General features: G+C 27.2%; 3 protein-coding genes across 4 annotated transcripts in view; 2 read left to right on the forward strand and 1 right to left on the reverse strand.

Annotated features, from left to right (window-relative positions):
* The first annotated feature begins 11,225 nt into the window (after positions 1-11,225).
* LOC113375966 (queuosine salvage protein) lies at positions 11,226-14,427 on the forward strand. 2 transcript variants are annotated; one of them, XM_026615904.1, is made up of 5 exons: positions 11,226-11,450; positions 11,508-11,681; positions 13,197-13,430; positions 13,497-13,766; positions 14,163-14,427. In XM_026615904.1, exons 1-5 carry the CDS (start codon positions 11,354-11,356, stop codon positions 14,399-14,401), a joined length of 1,014 nt encoding a protein of 337 aa, XP_026471689.1. In that variant the 5' UTR covers positions 11,226-11,353; the 3' UTR covers positions 14,402-14,427. The 2 variants fall into 2 exon arrangements, with proteins under 2 accessions (XP_026471689.1, XP_026471688.1); XM_026615903.1 differs by having other exon boundaries at positions 11,226-11,443; positions 11,501-11,681.
* A 6,375-nt stretch (positions 14,428-20,802) lies between these two features.
* LOC113375969 (general odorant-binding protein 56d-like) lies at positions 20,803-23,852 on the forward strand. The gene is made up of 4 exons (XM_026615906.1): positions 20,803-20,905; positions 21,261-21,374; positions 22,323-22,371; positions 23,506-23,852. The coding sequence occupies exons 1-4, from the start codon at positions 20,861-20,863 to the stop codon at positions 23,700-23,702; spliced, it is 405 nt and encodes a 134-aa protein (XP_026471691.1). The 5' UTR covers positions 20,803-20,860; the 3' UTR covers positions 23,703-23,852.
* A 2,269-nt stretch (positions 23,853-26,121) lies between these two features.
* Positions 26,122-26,783, reverse strand: part of LOC113375023 (dynein heavy chain 7, axonemal) — a 49,825-nt gene continuing 49,163 nt past the window's right edge. The window contains 2 exon segments of the mRNA XM_026614977.1: positions 26,122-26,201; positions 26,425-26,551. Coding sequence (XP_026470762.1) covers positions 26,122-26,201; positions 26,425-26,551 — 207 coding nt within the window.

Below are 26,783 nucleotides of genomic sequence, written 5' to 3' on the forward strand. Positions count from 1 at the left end.
AAAATATTCCCGAAAAATATCCCCCAAAAACTTTTCCCAATATTTTGAATATATATTCGGGGAAATTTATTTTAAATCGGGGAAATTTATTTTAAATCGGGGAAATTTATTTGAAAACTTGGAAATTATTTTGAAAACTTAGAAATTTTTTTGAAAACTTGGAATTTTTTTTGAACACTTGCAATTTCTTTTGAAAACTTGCAATTTTTTTGAAAACAGGGAATTCTTTTAAAAAACAGGGAAAATTTTTTGAAAACAGAGAAATTCTTTGAAAACAGGGAAATTTATTCGAAATCGGGGAAATTTATTTGAAAACAGGGAAACTTATTTGAAATCGGGAAAATTTATTTGAAATCGGGGAAATTTTTTTGAAATCGGGGAAATTTTTTTGAAAGCTGGGACATTTTTTTAGAAGTATGGAAATTTATTTAAAAGCAAGGAAACTTTTTTGAGAACACGGAAATTTTTTTGAAAACAGGGAAATTATTTGAAAACAGAGAAATTTATTTGAAATCGGGGAAATTTATTTGAAAACAGGGAAATTTATTTAAAAGTATTGTAATTTATTTAAAAGCAGGGAAATTCATTTGAAAACACGAAAAATTTTTTGAAAACAGGAAAATTATTTGAAAACAGGGAAATTATTTGAAAACATCATAGATTTTCACGAATCGAAAAATTCCCAAATTTGCCAATTAATAAAAATTGACAATTTTGAAAATGCCCAATTTTTTTGCTCGTTTACTTAAATATAAAACAAAAATTTTTTTTTCAAAAAATGTATTTTTTCATCCCTTTTTCAAAAGTTTAACAATTATTTCGGAATCTGCGATTTTTTTGGCTCTGCGATACAAAAAAGAAAAATTCAAAAGCCTAACTAATAAAATTTTCTACACCAAAATTTGCATAAATATATTATAATTAAGTATACCCTAATTTATCATCAGTCGCCATAGTTAAAAATAGTGTAAAAAATAAATTTTAAAAAATGCTGGTAAATTTTAAATGACTATATTTAGAGTTAGCACTTTCTACAAAAATACGACATAAGGAAAAGATTCAGGGCGTAAGGTTCTGATTTCTATTTGCACTTTTTGCTTCGTATTTTCAAGACGGCTGGACCAGCCTTAGCAAAAAACTAATCAGAATCAGTAGGAATTGAACATACATACATATATGCACACACTTACCCTATGCAAAGTTAAAAATTATATCTAAATAATAAAAAAAAAAAGTTTAATTAAAAAAGTAAAATTTTGTCTGTCAAAAAGGGCGCCTGAACGGATAGGGTCTAGGGCGCCAGAGAGCTTAATCCGCCACTGATAACGATAGAGTACATGGTCTTAAACGTAATAAATTATTTTAAGTCCTACGGAAACTGGTTCAATTAAAAAAATATTGATTTTTGAAAATTTGCTTTTAGAAAATACTCCGATAACGTGTTCGTTCGCTTTCAATTAGTTGTAGTTGTAGTTGTAATAAATTCACTCGGAATACTTTTAATCACTCACAAATTAATTTATTTTTTATTGATTAAGTCGATCATTTACACATATCGGGAAGTTCATATAACTTGCCCCAAAGCAAAATACCAATACCAAGATTGTCTTGTTATTTAACACCAGGTATACCACGCCAGTCAAAATGACTGGTTGGGCACTTTCAATTCAAAATTTCCATTATATGTAAAATTTGTTTTTTGAAATAAAGTTATGACTTTTTAAGTTGTAAGTATAGATATCATCTTATGCATTCAATGTTACTTTATATATATAAGTAACAAAAATAAATTGTTCTACTACTATTTATACCAATACCAGTCAAAATGTCTGGTGCAAGATTCTATAGAGAAATGTTTGATGAAAGAACCGAAATAACAATAGACATCGATCGCATGCGTTTATCGCTTACCTTCTTATCGATGACAATGCATACTATTTATTCTTTATTACATTGTAAAAATGCAGATTGCGGAATTATTACTAGATTTTTACCAACAAAAGTTTTTCCGAGCTTCAACACACTAAATAAAATTTTTTTCAAAGTGATTTTCAAGTGTAATTATTTATTCTTCTTGTACACTTATACAAGTAAGTAACATTCACGTAGATACAGAAATTTTCAAAAATATATTCTTGAGTAAAATGAAGACTATCAACAAAAAAACTGTCATCCACAAGGCAATGCTCAAAATTATCGACTGTATACTACCGATCGATTTTTCAATAGCACATTCTCTAAAATATAGAATGCGTGTGCCTTTGCGGATTAAGTATAACTTCGGTTGACTTTATTAAGTTTTACTTCGATCCCCAGATTTTTTTCCGAAAAACTTTTTTTCCAAATTTTTTTCCACATTTTTTCCCACATTTTTTGCTAAATTTTTTTGCCAAATTTTTTTTTCCCAAAACTTTTCTCCCCATATTTTTTTCCAAAAAAATTTTTTTACCAATTATTTTTCCAAAATATTTTTTTACCATTTTTTTTCCAAAAAATTTTTTTACCCAAGTTTTTTTTTCATAAACTTTTTTACCAATTTTCTTTTTCAAAAAAATTTTTTTCCACCAAAATTTTTTTCCCATAAATTTTTTACCCAATTTTTTTCCCCAAATTTTTTGGACCAAAATTTTTTTTTCTAAAATTTTTTTGACCAAAATTTTTTGGGCCAGAATTTTTTTGACCTAAATTTGTTTTCCCAAAATTTTGACCAAAAATTTTTGTCCAAAAATTTTTTTGACCAAATTGTTTTGTGACCAAAATTTTTTTGACCAAAAATTTTTTTGTTGAAAAATTTTTTTCCGAAAATTTTTTAGGCCAAAATTTTTTTGCCCAAAATTTTTCTTCCGAAAATTTTTTTGTCCAAAATTTTTTTCCTCAAATTTTTTGGGCCAAATTTTTTTTGACCAAAATTTTTTGACCAAAAAGTTTTCTGACCAAAAATTTTTTTCCCAAAATTTTTTGGACCAAAATTTTTTGGGCCAAAATTTTTTTGACCAACATTTTATTTGACTAAATTTTTTTTGAGTGGATTTTTTTTGACCAAAATTTTTTTGATCTAAAATTTTTTTGATCTAAAATTTTTTTGACCTAAAATTTTTTTGACCAAAAATTTTTTTGATCAAAAATTCTTTTGACCAATATTGGTCAATATTGGTCCAATATTGGTCAATATCGATCTAATATTGGTCAATATCGGTCTAATATAAAAATTTTTTTTTGACCAAAATTTTTTTGCCCAAATTTTTTTTCCGAAAATTTTTTTGACCAAAATTTTTTTGACCAAAAATTTTTTTGACTAAAATTTTTTTGACCAAAAATTTTTTGACCAAAAATTTTTTGACCAATTTTTTTTGACCATTTTTTTTTCCGAAAATTTTTTCGACCAAAATTTGTTTGACCAAAATTTTTTTGACCAAAAATTTTTTTGACTAAAATTTTTTTGACCAAAAATTTTTTTGACCAAAAATTCTTTTGATCAATATTGGTCAATATCGGTCCAATATTGGTCAATATCGGTCTAATATAAAAAAATTTTTTTGACCAAAATTTTTTTGACCAAAAATTTTTTTGTCCAAAAATTTTTTTCCGAAAATTTTTTGGGCCAAAATTTTTTTGCCCAAATTTTTTTTCCGAAAATTTTTTTGACCAAAATTTTTTCCCCAAATTTTTTGGGCCAAATTCTTTTTGACCAAAATTTTTTTGACCTAAAATTTTTTTTCCAAAATTTTTTGGGCCAAAATTTTTTTCCCAAATTTTTTTTTCCAAAATTTTTTGGAAAAAATTTTTTTTGACCAAATTTATTTTGACCAAAATTTTTTGCCGAAAATTTTTTTGACCAAAATTTTTTTTCCGAAAATTTTTTTGAGACAAAATTTTTTTGACCAAAATTTTTTGGGCCAAAATTTTTTTGACCAAAATTTTTTTGACCAAATTTTTTTGACCAAAATTTTTTTGGCCAAATTTTTTTTGACCAAAAATTTTTTTGTCCAAAATTTTTTTGTCCAAAATTTTTTTGACAAAAATTTTTCGGGCCAAAATTTTTTTGACCAAAATTTTTTCGACCAAAAATTTTTTGGGCCAAAATTTTTTTGCCCAAAATTTTTTTGCCCAAAATTTTTTTGGACAAAATTTTTTTGACCAAAATTTTTTTTTGACCAAAAATTTTTTTGACCAAAATTTTTTGGGCCAAAATTTTTTTGACCAAAATTTTTTGGGAAAATTTTTTTTTGACCAAAATTTTTTTGACCAAAATTTTTTGGGAAAAAATTTTTTTGGGCAATTTTTTGGGCAAATTTTTTGGGCCAAAATTTTTTTGACCAAATTTTTTTTGACCAAAATTTTTTTGACCAAAAATTTTTTCCGAAAATTTTTTTGACCAAAATTTTTTTGACAATTTTGTCAATATCGGTCCAATATTGGTATATATCGCTCGAATATTGGTCAATATCGGTCTAATATTGGTCAATATCAATTGGTCAATATATAAAAAAAAATTTTTGACCAAAATTTTTTTGACCAAAATTTTTTGGGCCAAAATTTTTTTGACAAAAATTTTTTCGACGAAAAGTTTTTTGGGCCAATATTTTTTTGCCCAAAATTTTTTTGCCCAAAATTTTTTTGACCAAAATTTTTTGGGCCAAAATTTTTTTGACAAAAATTTTTTCGACGAAAAGTTTTTTGGGCCAATATTTTTTTGCCCAAAATTTTTTTGCCCAAAATTTTTTTGACCAAAATTTTTTTGACCAAAAATTTTTTTGACCAAAATTTTTTTGACCAAAATTTTTTGGCCAGAATTTTTTTGACTAAAATTTTTTTGGCCAAAATTTTTTTGCCCAAAATTTTTTTGACCAAAAATTTTTTTGACCAAAATTTTTTGGACCAAAATTTTTTTGGCCAAAATTTTCTTTGACCCAATTTTTTTTGACCAACATTTATGTTGTCCAAAAATTTTTTTGACCAAAATTTTTTTGACCAAAATTTTTTTGGCCAAAATTTTTTTGGCCAAAATTTTTTCGGCCAAAAATTTTTTGACCAAATTTTTGTGTGACTGTTCTCCTGATACATCGAAACGATTTTGACGAGATTTATTTTATTTCATTTCGCCGTTTTAATTCAAAATTGTGACTGTTTCCCTGGTAGAAAAAATTATTTTAGTACGAAAAATATTCAATATTCAGTCTACTGAAACTTTTGTGTTGTGCACGACGTGCAATACAGCCAGAAAAATGTTAGTCAGAGCTTACACAAAATTTTCAGCAAATTCAGATTTTCGTTGCCTTGGTAACCGTTGATATGGTAACCGATAACCGCTAACACTAAATTATCAGTAAAATTGTTTTGGCATAGTAGCAACCGTATGTCAGATCCGTATCGTGAAAAAAATTTTGGCCCAAAAAATTTTGGTCAAAAAAATTTTTTTATATTAGACCGATATTGACCAATATTGGACCAATATTGACCAATATTAGACCGATATTGACCAATATTGGACCGATATTGACCAATATTGGTCAAAAGAATTTTTGTTCAAAAAAATTTTTGGTCAAAAAAATTTGGGGAAAAAAATTTTGGTCAAAAAAATTTTTGGAAACCAATATTGGACCGATATTGACCAATATTGGATCGATATGGACCAATATTGGTCAAAAGAATTTTTGGTCAAAAAAATTTTTGGTCGAAAAAATTTTGGTCAAAAAAATTTGGTTCAAAAAATTTTGGGAAAAAAAATTTGGTCCAAAAAATTTTGGTCAAAAAAACTTTGGTCAAACAATTTTCGGAAAAAAAATTTTGGTCAAAAAAATTTTTGATCAAAATAATTTTGGTCCAAAAAATTTTGGGAAAAAAATTTTGTTCAAAAAAATTTTGGTCAAAAAATTTTTGGGCAAAAAAATTTTGGTCCAAAAAATTTTGGTCAAAAAAATTTTGGAAACAAAATTTTGGTCCAAAATATTTTGTGAAAAAAATTTTTGGTCAAAAAAATTTTTGGTAAAAAAAATTTTGGTCTGAAAAATTATGGAAAAATTTTCGATCAAACAAATTTTTGGTCAAAAAAATTTTGGTCAAAAAAATTTTTGTCAAAAAAATTTTTGAAAAAAAATTTTCGAAAAAAAATTTTCGAAAAAAATTTTTGGTCAAAAAAATTTTGGTCACAAAACAATTTGGTCAAAAAAATTTTTGGACAAAAATTTTTGGTCAAAATTTTGAGAAAACAAATTTAGGTCAAAAAAATTCTGGCCCAAAAAATTTTGGTCAAAAAAATTTTGGAAAAAAAAATTTTGGTCCAAAAAATTTTGGGAAAAAAATTTTGGGAAAAAAAAATTGGGTAAAAAAATTATGGGAAAAAAGATTGGAAAAAAATCTGTGGACCGAAGTAAAACTTAATAAAGTTAACCGAAGTTAAACTTAATCCGCAAAGGCACACGCATTCTATATTTTAGAGAATGTGCTATTGAAAAATCGCTCGGTAGTATACAGTCGATAATTTTGAGCATTGCCTTGTGGATGAATTTGTTTATCTAAAAATTCGATGACATTGTCATCGATAAGAAGGTAAGCGATAAACGCATGCGATCGATGTCTTTCGTTTTTTCGGTTCTTTCATCAAACATTTCTCTATAGAATCTTGCACCAGACATTTTGACTGGTACTGGTATAAATAGTAGTAGAACAATTTATTTTTGTTACTTATATATATAAAGTAACATTGAATACATAAGATGATATCTATACTTACAACTTAAAAAGTCATAACTTTATTTCAAATTTTACATATAATGGAAATTTTGAATTGAAAGTGCCCAACCAGTCATTTTGACTGGCGTGGTATACCTGGTGTTAAATAACAGAACAATCTAGTTGGTATTGGTATCTTGCCTTGGGGCAAGTTACATGAACTTCCCGATGTGTAAATGATCGACTTAATCAATAAAAAATAAATTAATTTGTGAGCGATTAAAAGTATTCCGAGTGGATTTGTTACAACTAATTAAACTAATTAAATTAATAATTAAATGTGGTCGAAAAGTTTAACACTTTTTTCCAAATTTTAAAGAAACGTCTCTGACGATCGTCGCACAAATGAGGACAAGCGTTAGTCCTCATTGAGACACATCAAATGGTTTTCAAATTTCTGAAATCAGGCGTTTTTGAGCAATCGTCGATAAAAGATCTAATTTTGACAAATGCCAAAAAAAACGATACTAATTTTTGCAAACTTTGACGAATTTTTAAAGCTAAAGGAGTTATCGTAGGGCCGTAATATTTTAATATGATCTAGAAGACTATGGTATCTACCGTTAAAAAATAATAAAAATGGTCCAATTTTTTTTTAATACTTTATTACAAGAAAACGGCCCAGCCGATCTCTACCAAAAACTCATCAGCACGATTCCCAACCAATATCTTTCGAACGGTTTTTGAATTTTTAAAATCGATTCAGAACTGCGGGCTAAAACGTGGACAAAAAATTTTTCACATTCCTGTTATTTACAAAGAAACGGCTTGGCTGATCGTCGTGCAAAATTGATAAACGCTAGTCCTCATCGCGATACATCGAACGGCTTTTAAATTTTTGAAATCGGTCCAGCCGCTTTTGAGAAAACGTCGATTTACGGCAAAAAATCTGTTCACGCACATCACGCACACACACACACATCGTTAAGTCACATAGGCCAAACTATAGTTAAACTAATACAAGTTCTAAGTAATTGAAAACTTTGGGCTGACGTACGGTTAAGTAATATTGAATGTTTACAGTTAATGCTAATTAATATTAATCATATTTTTATAATATACAATATTTCTGATTAAAAATAAATATTTTTTGAAAATTGTACTTATTTCAATAGATTATTTCATTTTCATTTCTATATCACCATAGCAGCTTGTGCAAAGAAGGAATTGCAGTATTAGAGATCAAGCAACAAAAATTTTCGACCACTGATATAAAAACTGAAATTGTTTGAAGATATTGTGTTAATCACGTAAACGTTAAAAAGTTTTAAGCATTAAATTTCAATTCGCAATTACCTAACTAAAATTTTAAATCGTTATTGCACAATAAGTTAAAGAAAAATAGAATTTTATGACGTTGGCAACTAATATTCCTGCATTTCCTTCCTGCAGAAGTTCTCTATTCTGTCGTCAGAGACGCACTCGCGACTCGTACCTACCTTAAGATATTAATTATTTTTGACAGCTCTCTCAGGCCATATTTCGTTGCCACGAAATATCGTGGCAATCGTATCGTATCGTTCGTTTTTCCGATCTAGAATGGGTTAGTTCTCGCTTCCCAATATAGATGGCGCTAGCGCCGACCATGGGTTCAAATATAAAATGCTGTAGAAATGCACCAATATTATATAGAGCGTTTGAATTCAAAATTAAAAAAAGAAAATGGAATTTTAAAAAGCATTTATTTTTATATATTACATACACGATTACAGAAGATGGTATACAGCTTTAGTAACTATACACACAATAATTAGTGAAATGTATATATATGTATGCATACAGCTCTCCAATCAGGAGGTTACAGATGTTTGTTTGGAGATGTACCAGCATCGTACCAGGGGAAATGTGAACGTCTTGCCAGTTCTTAACACTCGTCTCCACACAGACTTTTAGACAGATGCACATTATGCCTCCGTGCATGAACATAGGTATTGTGTGAACATGATGTGCCTTCGTCTTTTCTGCTAATCGAATTAAATACTTTCAAGTTGAAACTTGATATATTTGAAGTATGTATTCCTTACAAAGTAAAACGAAAACGAGACATGTGCTACCATGGCCGGTAATCTCCGAACAAAACTCTGTAGCTCGATTTTAGTTTGAGCTGCTCTCCCTTGGAGCGCTCTTGCAGCGATTTGGCACTCATCTGGTAAGAATTTCAACGCGGGCAATCAAACGATTTCGAGAACGATCGGTTGCGTTTATAAGTGATTAGGATTAGTTTGCAAGCAAAATGTCGATGTGTTACGTTCCAGGGTGCACTAATACCAAAAATGCAAAATTGCATGTATTTCCAGCGAGAAATGACAAAGTACGTAATAAGAATAAAATAACCAAACATTAATCACAAATAAATATTGTTTTGGATGTTGTAGATGTTTGCTATTTGGCTGGTCAAAACTAGTGTTTTCTACTAGAACCTATGTAGTATGTAAAATGATTAATAATATTTACGGGCCTTCAACAATAAGTAAGTATTTTTATCAATATGCATACTTCAAAATACTTGCATCTATTACTACTAGTCTGATATAAGTTTTTATTATAGCATAATAACAGACATTTAAAAATGCTAGGAATTTTAAGGTTATAGTTATTGACAGATAAAATTGCCGTCAGACTAACCAACTCACTGATAGGTAAGTTTTTAAGAATTATTCTTGTACTAATAATAAAGGTTTATAATAAATAATTTAATATTGATTTTTTTCAGCAGTTTTTCTCTTGGAAGTAGTTATGAAACGGGTTTACTAAACACAAGTATTGATATGAGACGAATAAACAGGGAAAAACATTTATAAAGAAATTACAAGCCAGTCTGAAACATGCTGAAATATTTGCTGATCTCCCACTGGCATTGAATAATAGTATTCATAATGATATATTAAGTCGGCTAAGAAAAGATACTGAATTATTAAATGGAAGGAAATTCATGCTTAATGATAAAATTCTAGCTAAGGGGTAATTTAGGTTTGGCTATGTTCCACGAAAAGTTTGTGAGTAGTGATAGTTGCATTTTGATATTACACAGAAATATTATTATCTGCGTTGTTTAATGATCGTAAAGATAATCACATTGTACAGATTGACAGGAACTGTCAAATGGAAGAAAGTATATATTTGCTAATCTCTTTTTTATTTAGAGGAATAAAACACCATTAACGTGCACCCCTTATTTCTGATAGATGCCATAAGAAAACTATTAAGTACTTATACATTACTATTAATAATTTCCTTTTTTATGTTAATGATGATAATGACATTTTGTTCAACATTCACAGAAAATATTAACAGAAACAAAACAGTAACTTAATTGTTAATTAGCATTATTCGAAAAAAATATAAACTGAGTTGCTTGAGAAGATTATCGTATGCATTAATTTTGCAAATGATTTTTAAATATATATATTTTTTACTTTTTATATGAATATAATTATTTTTCTCTTTTTAGTTTCTAGAAATTTTGTTGCTTTTGCGAATAATGAAAGAGATCCGATAGCTTCTCAAATTTTTGCGAATAATGAAAGATATCCGATAGTTTCTCAAATTTTTTGATTTATTTATTATTGAGATCGAATTATGAGATGTGTTTAAAGTATTTATCTTGATCTAATTGTAATTATAAGTAATCTTTGCTCTAGAAATATAAATAAATATACCTATATATATATATATATATATATATATATATATATACATTTTTATTTCTTTTGTGTTTAGCTTATAAGGATGAATTTTTTCTAACCATGTGTGTGAAATACTATTGTTAAAAATAAATGCTTTTTAAAATTCAATTTCTTTTTTTGTAATTTTGAATTCAAACGGTCTATAATATTGGTGCATTTCTATAGTATTTTTTGTGCACACCCGTTCTACAGTCGACGCGTGCGCACCAAGGGAGAGCAGCTCGAACTAACCCCGGCAAGTTGACAGTTAACGTGGCAACGAAATATGCCCCGAGAGAGCGATCTATATACTCTTCTTTTATCTATGATCTATACATTTTTGAACATTAAGTAATTAATATTACTCATTTCTTGTAAATTTCTCATTCCATTGTAAATACTTTTTCTTAGTTACTTATAATTGTGAAATAGTTTTAATTATGTATAATAATTTTTACATTTATAACATGTCACTACTAATTTTAATTGTTATGTAAAAAATGTGTGATGTATTTGCAAATATATTTTGTTCTCATTTCTAATATAATTTATTTAGGTGTCCTTTTACTGTATTACGTATACGAACCATATCTAGAAAAAAATACCAGCGGTTAATTTACATACTGTACACGTGCTGCCATGTTTCGATCAGTTCGTTAATTAAAATTGATGTAACGTCTTATGCTTATTTATCTATGGTAACGTCAACTCATTTATGTTTATCATAGATGTTTACTTATCTATGCGTCAAATCGCCAGAGATTGCGATCTATTTATGCTTATTTATCTATGGATCCATCTCTCTTCCCAATTTGACACAATGACGTTTTACGATAATCTTTGAATTCAAACGAGTCAGATAATTTTTTTACGTACTTCATAGTTGAAACAACTAAATTATTAATTTAAGGGTTGAATAATTAGACTACGAATAATTTTAATAAAACATCACAATAATGTTTCCGAGAGAGTCTGCAGAATTTATTGTAAAACATGCAAAAAATGTTTCATTTAAAGAGGAGGGTATTCAAAAACTGTCAAAAATGGTAATTCGTTATCGTGTTCCTTCAATTTATCTATGTAACACGTTTTTATATTGATAGATTCTAGAAGATATAGTATCACATAAACTTACTCCAAGCAACTTTTCCCAACATGACCTTCACCCAAAACCTATGGACCCTTGGGCTCTTGATTGGATTTTTATTGTAGACACATTGAACTTTTGTTTTTGGACACCTGGCATAGGGAATTCTACGAAGTATAGAGTCAATGGCCACACAGGTATTATGGGCTGAAATTCTATTAGAATGAGATTGTTAGATCATGATTTTGTCCGCTTAATATTATCTTCAGTAACCTATTTATAATATAAACAATGTATATTATTTAATATACTATATAAAAAAATCTGCATATGACAGATTTTATAATCAAGGTCACTATACACTGATTTAGCAAAAAAACAAACTTGTCTGAATGAATCCTATGAAAGATTAACATATTTTTTGACAACTGATTATTATGTGCTCTGCCCAATTTTTTACTTATCAATATGTACACCAATATATATTTTGATTATTTTTAATATTTTATTTTTGTTATTGTAAAAGCCAATATTGAAATATACTGGGCCTCATATGAGGTATGACTATATTTAAAAGGCAAAATGTACTTTATATCAAGCATCCTCTTTAAGTATATGCTCTTTATGAATATGTTTTGTTTTTCAATGACATTTATTTATTAAATGATATTACGATCAGTCTCAATCGTTTTTACTCACCTTTGGTTCATTGACAACCAGTAACATAGTTCTAATTTGCTCATATCGTAAGCACGAAGTGACTTATGGAGTAAGGACATACTGAAGTGCTAATTTTTAAGAAGGTTTTTCACAAATAAATAGTTTGGTCCTCTTTGGGACATCAGCATATAATCCATGAGCTCAAAGGAAACAAATACATCATAACCAACCTTTGTCAGACTTAGAACGGGAAAAGAGGTCTTTGCAATAAATGCTAATCTCTTCTTTTTACCAGTTGATTCTTTGGTCTGTTTTCATAAATAGTTAGTGTAGAAAAGATAACCATCTTTAACAGGGTTGATTTTTTTTTTTTGGTATCAAATAAACTGTACGAAACAGTATTATGTATTTTTGTCCATTATATAAGTGTTCATTTTGTTTGAAAGTGACCAATGACACCCAACATCTGATAAGATTATAATTATGGCTTTCTTAACATTGCACTGTCGTGGAAATGTTACTAAAACTAGCTAATTTTTAAATACCTACTATATCATTTTGTCCATATACACTATTTTGTCTGTATTTTTCTTATATATACATACTGACAACTGTACTTGCAAGATATATAAACAGAATTATATTTGCCATTGGATGAATATGACCATGCCTTGTTTGCTCATATATAGTAGTAAACAACTAAACAATTTTCAAATGCACATGAGTTATATTCATATATTAATAATCATAGTCATATGTTATTTAAATATTGCGTTGCAGGTCCACATAGAAAGCTGAAATTGTTCATGAAATTAATGGAATTATTTTTGAAAAATAATTGAGCAAAGTGTAACATTTCATTGTTTTTGGAACAAATTATACTCATCTTTGAAAGACAAATAAAATCATTATAATATTGATGCAAGGAAGATTCAATATAATTATATGATAAACTAATTTTTTATTGAAAGGCAAATTCAATTATCACATTGTAAATATGTAATTTATTTAAATTATACTGAATTTGAATTTACTACTTTTCACTATACTAGGTTATTTTGCACTTTGTGCCGCAATAAACCGAGCAATGAAAGAGGGTATTGATATAACAAATCCGAAATATTATTCAAGTATTGATGTAACTAGTTTGCAAAAATTAATGCGATCTGATGATGGTGTAACAAAAGTTCCTTTATTGCCAGAGAGAGTAAATTGCTTGCAACAAGTGGGTCAAGTGTTGCTTGAAAAATATAAGGGCACTTTTAAAAATTGTGTTCTAGAGGCTGGTAGTATTGAATGCATATATTATTAAAATATTTAAGTAGATGGTTTTAAAATTTGTTTTTTTTTAGAAAATTCAGCCCAGAATTTGTTGAAGCTGATAACTAATGATTTTATTTGTTTCCGAGATGAAGCCTTGTACAATGGACAACGTGTATCTTTCTATAAACGGGCACAGATTTTAGTCGGTGATGTGTGGTCATGTTTTAGTGGAAAAGATATAGGATATTTTCATGATATTGACACTATCACTATGTTTGCTGATTATAGAGTTCCACAAGTATTAGTACATTTTGGTGCCATGGCTTACACAGAGGCCTTGTATGAAAGACTGGCAAAAGGTAATGTTTTTTTGTTATTTTGAATAAGACTGAAAATTTTCTAATAATCCTTGAATAAAAATTCAATACATGCATCAAATGTAAGAATACATAATATTCAATGTTTAAGGTGGCTTCATGACAATGAAAAAGCATATTTAGCATATGATACAAAAAATTCTGATGCCTATATATAGTAGTATAATATAAATTATTATATGAATAAGTTTATAAAAGTTATATTGGGGATGGGCAAAAATGTGGTCTCAGAACAGAGTTTTAAATAGTATTTTAAATATTATCAAAACGGTATCCAAATAATTGTTTATAATATAAAATGAATGAAGAATGAATGTTTAGTGAAATTAGACAACTATATGATTCTGAAGTTTTGTATTTTAATAATTATTTTTGCAGAGGAACTGATGCCAAATGGATCAGACGATGAAATTGAAATTCGAGGTACTTCTATTTACATATGTGAGCAGATTAAAAACTTTATTCGAAAACAAATCAGGGATAATCAAATACAAACAATATCGGAAAATGATGTGAATGGAATACTAATAGATCATTTCTTATGGGATTATCGAAGAAAAAATGCTGAAATGCTAAATTATATTCCATTTCATAAAGTTCTTTGTATTTACTATTAATAATAATTGTTATATTAAAACTGTTCTGGTCGCTTAAATTTAAAATTTGAATCTTTTAATGCATGTTTTGGAAAGGACATGAAAATACATCATTTTTAATAACTGAAATATTTATTTCTTTCATACATTTAGCATATTAACAGCAAATAATCTTTTTTACTACAAACATTTGTAATAATGTTTGTTTTCTATACAGATTATTTAAGCAGAAAAAGACTACGAAAGCACAGAAATTTTAAGATTTTAATGATCATGCAGAATAATTGCTAGATTACTAAAATTTAATCTTATTCTATGTGTTTAGTAATTTGACCGCCAATCTTAACTTTTAGATTCGTGTACAGCAGTCACTAAAATAAAAAAACACAGACATCTTTTTTTCTGTAGACCTGGGGTATTTTAATGAGAATTTAGAAGTATTTTGATTGCGTTCATTTATTTATTTGAAAATATAATTATAAAAAGTTTTCACATTAAATTTTCTATGGAAAGTATAATAATTTGATATGCACCAATGTAAATTACTTCTTCCACAAATATTTGTTTGATTTAATTATTAATTAAAGTTTGTTTAATGGTTTTAAATTTTAATTTCGATTTTTTTTATGTCAATAATTACCACAAAGAATTATAAGACAAGAAAACATTCTGGATGTTCTATTCTAATGATAAAAACTGTAAAAAAACAAAACAATGAGCTAGTTTTTAATATTGATAATGGTGCACATAATCGTTTTTATAGGAACAGCAGTTTGAAATAAGAAACTTTAATGAAAAATATGATGAAATTTACGCGTGATAATATTTTTTCCAGTCAAAACCGGGACGGCAATTTATAGTTATAAAAATCCGGGATGGGGGGGGGGGGGTAGGTCTTTAAAATAACAAATGCCATTTAAAGATACAATAAAAAAAACAATTTAAGGATACAATAAAAAAACCGTTAGAATGATTCAAAAAATAATTTATATAAAAAAAAACGGTTTTTCATTGTAATTGTTTGCAATATATTGCGGACTTTTTGTAAGAACTTTATTTTTCGATTATATGTAATACTTTTTTATCTACGATATTATATTATAATTATATTTTTCGATTTTATACTTTTCGCTTTTAAGCCTTGTATACAATTCTATTCCACTTTCTTCATAATTAGTTAACTAATTAAAAAAATAGCACTTGTTCGTTCGGTTTCATAAGTTTTGGTAATTTACCTATAAATTTTCGAAAAACCGGTATAATCCGGGACAAAAGATCTACATTCGTGACAAATATTGCTTTTAGAAAAACCCGGGACACAATATATATTGGAATGTTTTTGCAAATAGACAAAACGTCACACCTAGTTTTGTTCTATTTTTAATATAAGATTTTTGAAATTATGTAACATTTTAGAAGATTCACTCAAAAGCGGTGTTAAAATATATATATATGAAGAGATGGGCAGGCTGCAATTCGTCCCAAATTTTTGTATACGGAAACTTAGATTGCAAATTTCTCGATTAGAATTTCACCTCTGACCGAATTTGATAACTTCATATGAGAAAGAAAGAAATGGAAGTAAGAACAAGATTTTTAACTGCAATTATGTTTTGTTTACGATCGATTTATCTATACAGGAAAATAAAGAAATATATAAAAACAAATATAATTTTGGCAATAATATTTAAGGCCAAATATGTTTATGAAATATTTGAAATGACATTAATTAGACTTTTTTTTAGCGAGTATAGTATCCTTTGCATTTATTTATATTTTTAATCTAAACTTTTCTGAAAGTTTTCAAATTTCAGATAAAATTTTGCTAGTTTTTCTTTAAAAAAATATTTAAATGCTTTGAAACTAGGCGTAAAGAGCACTTTGCCTTAAGATAAGTTGCAAAAACTTTTCGATTTATGTCAATAATTGATTGTTAATTAATATAAGAAATCAATATAATAATTTGAGCGATTTATAAGTGTAACGAGTTGATGTAAAGCATTAATTGCGCTATTAGAAAATACTTCGCGTATTATTAGGTGCGTGTTCGTTTTTCAAAAATGTATATTTAAACCATTTGTACATTCGTAATGTGGTTATTATAGTTTATTCAGTTTGAACGGCAAATGGTTTAAATATACATTTTTGAAAAACGAACACGCACCTAATAATACGCGAAGTATTTTCTAATAGCGCAATTAATCCAAGCTTCAATTAATTATTATAATTAAACCACTTGTCGTAGGCCTCTAATATTTTAGTATGCTAAATATTAATCTTACTTTCTTACAAAAAAAAAAAACGAACAAAAAATTATCTAGTGGGAGGATTTATCAAGTTTTAATGAATAATTTTTAAATTGTTGAAATTGATTCAGCTGTTGTCGACAAAAGATCAAATTTTGACTCACGTTAAAATGGTCAAAATAATTTCGATCATCAAATTAATCTTCACCTTTATCGATTTTTATCAAAACTATTCCCAACCAACCTTTTCCTTTCAAATCTTATTTTGTCAAATATATTTCGAGCAGTTTTTGAATGTTTAAAATCGATTTAGGATATTTGGCTAAAACATGGACGAAATTTTTCTACTAATTATAAAGAAACGGCTTGGACGATCGTGCTGCGTCAAATATCATTGTAGTTTGTGAGAAACATCGACGGAAAGTCAAAAATTGGCTGACATACACACACACACACAAACAGTTTCCAAATGTGGTCTCGATTCAGAATGACTTCCAAAGAACAGTCTTTTTCGTGAAAAAGAACATTGGGAAGTTAAAAATGTGAATTGATATAATATTTATTTAAAATAATTATGTAATGATTTAATTTACTTTGTAATTTGTTTAAAAGGCAGACTTTGAAAAATTAAAAAATTAAATATTAATATGGATATAATGACATTCAATTTTAATTTTGACAAATTATTATTATTATCTAGTTTTGACTAACTATTTTTTGAGGGCATATACTTGCGGACTTTTTAAAGTTTTTCTAATGTTGTTTCAATATTAATTTGTATAAACAAAATATATAAACTAAAAATGGTCAAATAAAGATAATTTTTATGGAATTATAAAGATTCCAATCATTATTAGTAATCTTTGCTAAATATAGCACTTTAGGTGAAAAACTGTCCAAGTTAAAGAATATTACAATTAAAAAAAATAACATTCATAAAAAATACAAGTTTATAACGATTTTCGAACTTCATTTTCATTTATGATAGACATTATCGACCGCTATGTCTAGTTATTTTTTGCAATTTCTTGCAAAATTGCTTGAAAATTCTTAATCCTCTGTTTATTTTAACAATTTTTTTCAACAATGATGAATTGTAGGTTTAATATTTTTACGAATGCCCTTAAACGACATTCGATTGATCGTGCTTACTAACAAATTATTGTAAGATTTATATTTTTTTTACATCTAAGCATCTAAACATAAGAAAACAAGCAACCCAGCAGTTGTCCTTTCTAATTGTTATATAAACATAATAACCGTAGAATATGTATATAAAAAGCTCTTAAATGTTTAATAAGAAGAAACCTACAATTTCTTTACTGTATTCATTAAGGACTTCTTGCTACAAATAATAATTTCGATCTACATTAATGAAGTCGAAGAAAACCTGTTGTACAATTAATATTTATATATACGTTTATTTTATTGTACCTCAAAATAAGCGCTAGTTATTGACCTTCTATCTAAAGTACAAAAAATCGCACTTATTAACATATAGTATGCATACAAGAATAAATTTACATAAGTTTTTTGTACTCTTCAATCTAAGATGGTCAATAACTGTCTATTTTTTTCGATGTGATTCGAATATACTTTGATTTGAATTGTATTTTGATTTGAAATTCTGAACATGTGTTAGTGTGTTTACAAAAAACAAACACGTTATATAATCGTGAGTAATAAAAAAATGAATTTAGTATACTTGTTTAATTTATAAGGTAAAAAAATCCGTTGGCGCTGAATTAGTTATACATACAGATGTTTGATCATGTTTTAGCAGTATTGAAAAGCACGTAATAAAAAATAACATTGCAAATGAATTATGTAATTTAACCAGGTTTCAAACATCATATTTTATATGAATAGAATATTTATACTACAACTGCTACAAATGTAAAATATGAAGAAGATCTTTGTTTTAATGTTCCATGTTGTTTTCCAAATATAAACTTATTACTTTATGTTGGCAAAAATGTTACACTTTTGGAAGACTACCTATTATTTTAACTGCACATATACGAGTATAACTATAAAAAAATGTCTCCGAAAAATATGTTACAATTTCATGAAATGTAACAATCAAATATCAGAACTTTGCAGAAAATCTTAAAAAAAACTATTGATTTAAAACCTCTTTTGAACACCGAGAAAAGCTGAGACACTTTAAGCGCTATAAATTATTAATAGCAATTATGACCAGATGAAAAGCAATTTCTTAAACAATTATAGAAATTGATAATTTTTTTTATCTATCTTATAATATGACAGTAAACAATTAAATAAGTAAAAACAATAAATCATAAAGAATTTTGCTACTTGTACCTTATTTCTTTGCAAATTTGATAATATATTATTAAAATATATTTTGTAAAGCAAGTTGAACAGAGATGTTTTCTCTACAGAAAATTGAAATGATGGACTTATTTCAAAATAAGCGTGGACAAAAATTTAACATTTTTAGCATTAAAATTTTTACATATTTTGACACAATTTAATTTTTTGGATTTTTCGTTTCAATATTAATTTTAATAATTCATTTTCAAAGCGTTCGCGCTGCGCGACTTTTTCAGACAATACGATATTGAGCTGTCAATACGAATCGAATGTTTTTTGAACAATTCGGAAATCGGTTAATCCGATCATACCATATCATACATACATCCATATTTCTTAAGATATGCCAAAATGTTCAGAAGGGTTTGTAACGTAAATATATACAAAAATTATCATTTGCGATTACTATAGCTCATCCTTCAAAAATTTAAAAAGTTCTCATCGAGTTTGATCTTGAAAAGTTTTTAAATTTGTGAAATTAATGTGTGTATGATTTGATACTTCTTCTAAAAGGTTATTCGGATTTTAATATTTCTTTTTAGAGTTTGTCAAAAGAAATTTTCAAGATTTAATGAACGATAAAACTATAGTAATGTTTTAGGAATAAATGGCAAAAATTACAAAAAAAAACACTTATCATTGACATTGAAAATATTTAAACTGTCATCTGCCATAAATGTCAATTCACTTGAAATTTGAATTTAGCTGAAATTATGAGCGTAGATAAAATATCAATTAGATAGAATATTATATACGAAAAAAATGTAATGTATACATTATTATTGCCGAAAAGCAGCTGAGATGTGCCAGAAATTAAAATAATATAAGATACAGTCAACAGCATGTTTGGCAGATGTATATTATATTATTCAGTTTAATAAACAACGCAAAAAATCTAAAATTGCATATACATTTTTTTTAAACTTATGCATGTTGCACTTAGGTTTACTTTACTAAATTATTTAACAATGCAAAAAATATTTTTACTTAATAAAAAAAATGTTTTAGAATTTTGTTTCATGTGTCAAAAATTCATTTGTTTGGCATTGGATATGGAATATTTACCAAGTTGATCTTGGATTCAAGAGCCCTCATATGAACTAGAATTTACAAATTAATTTACCTAAAATTTAAACAATGTCCTTCAGAAATTATAATTGCCAAAAAGCAACTAATATATCGTACGAGATTATGAAAATTATAGACTAAATTATTAAAGCAATTATGTTGTGAGGTAAAAATCAAGTGTGGTATTGTTCCTTTACCGCAGATACTATATTATTTTTTTCTGAATTTCTTATACTGCTTATATTATGCTAAGACCATAAATGAATCACTAAGGCGGGACATCAAATAGGATAACAAAATAGTTGATAAATTTGGAACTTTTGAATTGAAGACGTAGGTAAAGGACAACAGCTGGATAATTATAAATCTTTTCAGCTGATTGTGATTAAAATAAAATGTATTTAAATATTTGGATTGTTAGGTAACTAAATAATTATTTTTTTCGTGATTATTCATATAAAACATTAATTAATCGCAATATTGTTATTATTTAAAAAAAACATGTAAATTTTCAACTAAACACTTCGATCCTGCTCAAATTAGCGAGAAATTGTTTGCATACGGTGATGTTTATATTATTATTGTCCGTCTAATATAATTCAACTAACACATCCATATATTTTGATCAAAGATTACATTTTAAAATTCATTTTTTATGTTGCCGGTTCTTAGAATTAGCGGGAACATATTAATATGTGTTTACATCGAACTAATACATTTGCATTGCAACATATATAAAGTCGTATCAGTAGGATATTAACCAAGTCCCATCTGGATTCTCGCCTAGTAGATCTCGCATAATAATCGACCGATTTAAAAACAAGCAAAAATGAAATTTTTAGTGATCGCTTTAGCTTTATTCGTTGCTGTTTCGGTAAGTTTCCAAAAGGAAAGCAGATTTTTTTTTTATTTTTAAGCTACTCTTGTTATAGCTGTTACAGATTAATATTTAAATTGTTTATTACATGTCGAGCAACAGTCCTATTTTGAGCAAATTAATTAAATATTATAATAAAAAAAATAATGAGCATAATATATTTTCTTACAGTATGCAAAAATTGCCAAAAATTCATACAATTTTATATTATACCTTTCCTGGAAAATAAATAATAAATAGTAATTGTAGTTTGTTTTAAATATAAAAGAGTAACATATCTCAATCAATTAAATCTAAAGCTTGGGTTTTGGATTTATGGTATAGAATATTAATAACATATTTCATTTTGCAGGCAGTAACTGAAGAGCAAAAAGAAAAAGTAAGGAAATATGGTTTGGAGTGTGTTGAAGAGTCAGGAGCTGATAAAGAAGAAGTCAAGAAATTAAAATCTGGAGAAACTACAGAAGTAAGTGTAATTATTACTTTAAGAAACCCATATGTGCTATAAATTTGGTTCCAACAAAATTCATAAATATGCTTTTATAAAATTATAAATTGTGTGTACAGTTCAATGTGTGAATATTACTTCATAATAATATTGTATGCTTTAGCTATCAAGTGCAGTATGGTTAAAATATTAAAATGATATACTCTTAACTTCCCGATAGAGAAGTTTATATTTTCACAAAAAAATCCGGCTTGTTTTCTGAATTTTTTGAGACCAAATTTGGAAAAAGAATATTATGTGTGTGGCCGTTTTGTTTTAAATAGCAAACAAGTGCAAAAATTTTTGTCCACGTTCTTGTAAACTCTGTGAACTAATTTTGGAAATTCAAAAACTATTCGAAAGATATTATTTAAGAATCCTGCTCACTAGTTTGTGACAAAGTTCGGCTGGGTCGTTTCTTCGTAATTGACTGTTAATTTTTCTTATAACGATTTTATAAAAGCCTCATATGACGATAGAGTTCATATTATTAACAAACATACTTAAATTTTGAAAACCTACGACAAGTAGTTTAATTATAATGGTATTAAACGGCAGCCTTTTTAGAAAATTCTTTGTGTATGCAGTTTCTCAATAATGTCCAATATTTAAACGATTTGTGGAAAATGACTAAAATGTTTAAAAAATTTGTGTAACTTGAAGAACTGCAATAGTTTTTCTCATTATAATGCTGTACAGACGCGGTATTATTTTAATTCACTCAAGTTGATATATGGATTTCTTAAAATCTATTATTTACACATGTCAATAAGTTTATGGAACTTGTCGGCAAAATACTGCTTACACACCGAGTTTCATTACGTTTTCAGTTAAATAATTTATTTGTTTGGTCTAATAAAATAAATGATTGTAATGTAACTACCGCTATATACATTTCATTTATTAATTATTATATATTACTTTTAGGTTGATCATAAAGTTAAGTGCTTCGTTAAATGCTTCTTCCGTAAGACAGGTAAGATTTTTGTAATTCTCTGTCATTATTTGCATTATATATTGTAAATACATTCGGTTGCAACGTCTATGGAAATTAAGTAATTTGCATATTATATATATACATACATACATATATATATATATATATATATATATATATATAAATATTTGTATGTATATATCTGTAAATTGAATTCAAGGATTTAAAATCGAATTTTAACGCCAAAATTTTCATATAATATGCAAATCACGACGACACAGTAAATTGAATTTATATTTTGTGACAATATTTGCGAATTGTACCCGGTGTACACGACGCCAGTATTCCTTGTAACAGGATTTTTGTCGTAAGGTTAGCAAGAATTTTGCGCCAGATTTTCACTTATTTTATGATTAATAGTAATTTCGTGCATTTTCAAATAGATTCTTATAAATATACACTGTGAATTTCACAATTCATATTTTATAGGTCTAAAATACACTAATGCTTGTAAGTGTACAAACAGAGAATTGTAAGAATTGTAAACAAAAACATATATGTATCGCATCAGATTAGGATTAAGTGAAATAATAATAATTAAAAGATAATAAAATGCTTCAGTTTAATATAACAATTATTGATTTTGAAAATCAGTTTATCAGATTTTTGAAAATCAATTATATTTATCGGATAATTAATACTGATATAAAAATAGTAAAAAGGTTCGCTAATTTTATTTTTTTTAAATTTTGAATAATTTTGCTAATTCAGGTATACACGCTCTGTTTAGCCGGCAAGGGTTTGCAAATAAAATATATTATCGAAATAATTAATAAGATATTTAATATTGATATTTGATTATTGAACCACTTACACTTTCAGAATTTCTGCAAGTTTAGGCATTTACCCACTAATTTTTTGTTGTTTATATATAGTTTCTAAGTTTTTGTTTTAGTTCTTATTTATTAGTTGCTAAATAAGAAATCCGGATTCTTTATCCCTCTTTTTTCTTTGATAAAATGCACTACTATTTTTTATGTCTTGTAGTACTTTCTTAAAAGTTTTCTTCGCGTAACAACAGTATTACCAAAGATTATATATCTATACTTTTTTATACTACTATACTTTTATACTTTTTTAGCTTACATAACACGTTATATTGACATTACTTAGGTTTCTTCAACGAACACGATGAACTCCAAGAGCAAGTAACCGTTGATAAATTGAGCTTGGATGCCACTGCCGAAACCCGTGAAAGTGTACAAGAAGCCGTTAACAAATGCAAGGGAGAAACCGATGCCGACCCATGTGTCAAGGCTTTCAAAATCTTCAAGTGCTACCAAGATTTGAAACACGTTTCCTTAGTTTAAGCAAATTCAAATAATCATTAATTTTTCAATATTACCATAGAAACATATTTTCCTCCTTTTATGCCTAACACAATTACAAATTTTCCGTTATACTTAATTCGTTGAAATCAAGTGTCATAATTGTACTTACGATAAAAATAAACTATTTCTTCCACAAATATTAGTTTTTTATAATATTTAATATTGTTTGTTTATAATTTAATATTTACCATTAATATAACATGTTATTAATAAGATTCAATTATATTCAGTTAGAAAACAAATTGGATTGCAAGAACGATTTTTGGGCAATTATTATGCAGGGAAAAGTCAGCAATATATAATTTCTTTAGTGGTTTATCACTTGGGTTGCAAACAATAAAGTTGAAATTTTAAATTATAAAGTAGATTTTATTAGCAAAATGATTCAAAAAGTTTTTTGGCATAACAGCTCATGTGCTGAATTAATTAAAGAAGTTTTGATTTAAAAAAAAAAAAACATAAAAAATGGTATAATTTTTGGGGGTTGGGAGCTTGGGACGGTTCTGGGGTGACCGGAGGGTTGTGATGTGGCCTCATGTAACTTTTCTATGAAAAGTTACATGAAATCTAATAGATAGATTATCTATTAGCCATTAATAATTTTAAAAATGTTTGATAAATTGTAATAAAGTATTACTAATTATTCTGACTAAATTCAAAACTAGATTCTATATTGTTTCCAACTTGATTATAATTTGCTTCCAACTTTATTCTGACTTTATTGCAATGACAATATTACTAAAATCTTGCTCAAATATTGCTAGAATGTTACTAAAGTATGAAGTCAGATATTACATATATATTACAGATATTACATATATATATATATATATATATATATATATATATATATATCGGGAACAAAATGCCACTGCCTCGAGACAAAATGCCACTTACACTTACAGTTTTATACGTATTCAGACAAAATCTCGAATTTGAATCATGACGGATCACTGTCAGATTTTTTGGTAAAACTAGCGGGGCGCATGACATCGTGCCTTAAGGCAAATTGCTGGAACTTCCCGTACCAAAAATTGTTTTTTTTTTAAAAGATTTACTCTGAAAAAAATAGATTTTTGAGAAACTATAAATTTTTGACAAAAAGTTACTTGTTTTGAAAAAATAAGACTTTTTGAAGAAAAAATTATTTTGAAATATTTTAGAAATTCTGAACTTTTTTTCCAAGCAACCGTACTGCTTAAACTGCATAGAGACAAAATATCGAAGCGTGTAAGCGCCGCGTCGCCGTCTAACGGATAAACATTGGTACGGAACCCATAAGAATGCAAACAAAATTTATACTTATCTATAAAGTATCTGATAATTGGATGTGCATATGTCTAATGATCATTTTTGACCGCCAAATGGAGTTTTTTTTTTACTTTTTTTACTAGATCTGCGAAACCGCTAGACCTGCCTTCATGAAAATGATCAGTTCTTCATCTTATTAATACAAGTAAAATGTTTTTTGAATTATTCAAATCGGACGCTCCGTTCTCTTAAAAACTGATTTACCGCTTTTGGCACTTTTGCCCCATATCTTCGGAACGGCTAGACCTGCCTTTGCCAAAAACTAATCCTTATCAATACGAATCGAATGTTTCATGTAATGAACACATACACATACACACACATACATCAATTTTTTCTAAGGTATGCCAAAATGTTCAGAAGGTTTTCAAACGTAAAAATATATACAAATTTTCATTTTCGATATTTTTGCGATTACTATAACTTGCACTACGGGAAGTTAATAAAGCCAACTTACTCTGAATCGACTATAATTTAAAATGCACATTTATTATGACTTTAAGATAGGTTTTTTTTTAAACTATTACTGCCATATCAGTAATTATGGATAAGAATAAAGCCAAGCCAATTTTTGCAAGGCAGAGGTATAGCGTCCATAGGCGGAAACCAGTATCAAAAATTTTTGGGGCCCTCTCTCTTACTAAAATCGCAATAGATTCTTAGAAATTTTGTTTTAGCCCAGGATCCTATTAAATTTTATTAGATTGTTACCAAAATCGTATTTGAATATTGCTATAATTTTGCTAAAGATGCTTACCAGAATCTTGCTTGATTCTTACTGCATAGAACTAGCATTTAATTGATTAACTTATTTGCATTGAGCCCAGAGTGTAAAAAATGCGTTTCGCTATTGACGTCTATGTCCTTTTGTTATTATTTAGATTAATTTTAGTTTTCAATAGAAAGCTACTTAAATGTGTTTAATGGAAATAAATGATATTAACAATAAAATGTGAAAAAATTAATTACAAATCTATTTAACTTCACGTGTTATATTTTTAAACTTAATATAATTTTATAGTATCATTAAACATAATTAAAACAATGTCATACGATTTTGTCTTTTATTCGAAACTTGACAATAATTTTACATGGAAAGTTGACAAAGCATGGCAACACCACGAAGAATCCAATGCTTTGGCGGTTTATCTGACGGAATCAGCATTCCTAAATTATAATATTAACCAATATGTACAAGGCCGATCATAATAATTTAATATTTATTTAACGATCGCGGTATATATATATATATATATATATATATATATATATATAACCCGCTTAAAAACCGTTTAAAATTTGTATAAACTTTATAATCAAGACTTTTGAAGAATTATTATTGCAAAACATCGTTAAATTGAGTACTTATATTAATATAAAAAGTACTTACCAATTACAAAATTTGTGGAATGACCAGTCGTACTTAAAGTTCCTCTTCTATCCGAAGTTTTATAAAGTGGACACACGTAAATCGGTTTTGGTTTCAGTTCATCACGCTTCAGAGGAATCATAAGTATCTGTAAAAAATTGAAAATACACCTTTAACGTTAATTATAGCATTATGCCTTAAGGAAACTTAAAATTAATTATTTAGTTTCTGAATTTTAGGAATTTGAAATAACTGTGTATATTTTTGAAAATAAATTCCGAATCATGTTCGATATTTTCAAAAAAATGATTTTTTTAACTTCCCGTAGGGTAAGTTATTGTAATGGGCCGAAAATAGGAATTGAAAATTTTTACATTTCT

Source organism: Ctenocephalides felis, unplaced genomic scaffold, assembly GCF_003426905.1.
Source record: "Ctenocephalides felis isolate EL2017-DRISC unplaced genomic scaffold, ASM342690v1 CF-g0.4_SCAFFOLD_01886, whole genome shotgun sequence".
NCBI classification, from domain to species: Eukaryota; Metazoa; Arthropoda; class Insecta; order Siphonaptera; family Pulicidae; genus Ctenocephalides; species Ctenocephalides felis.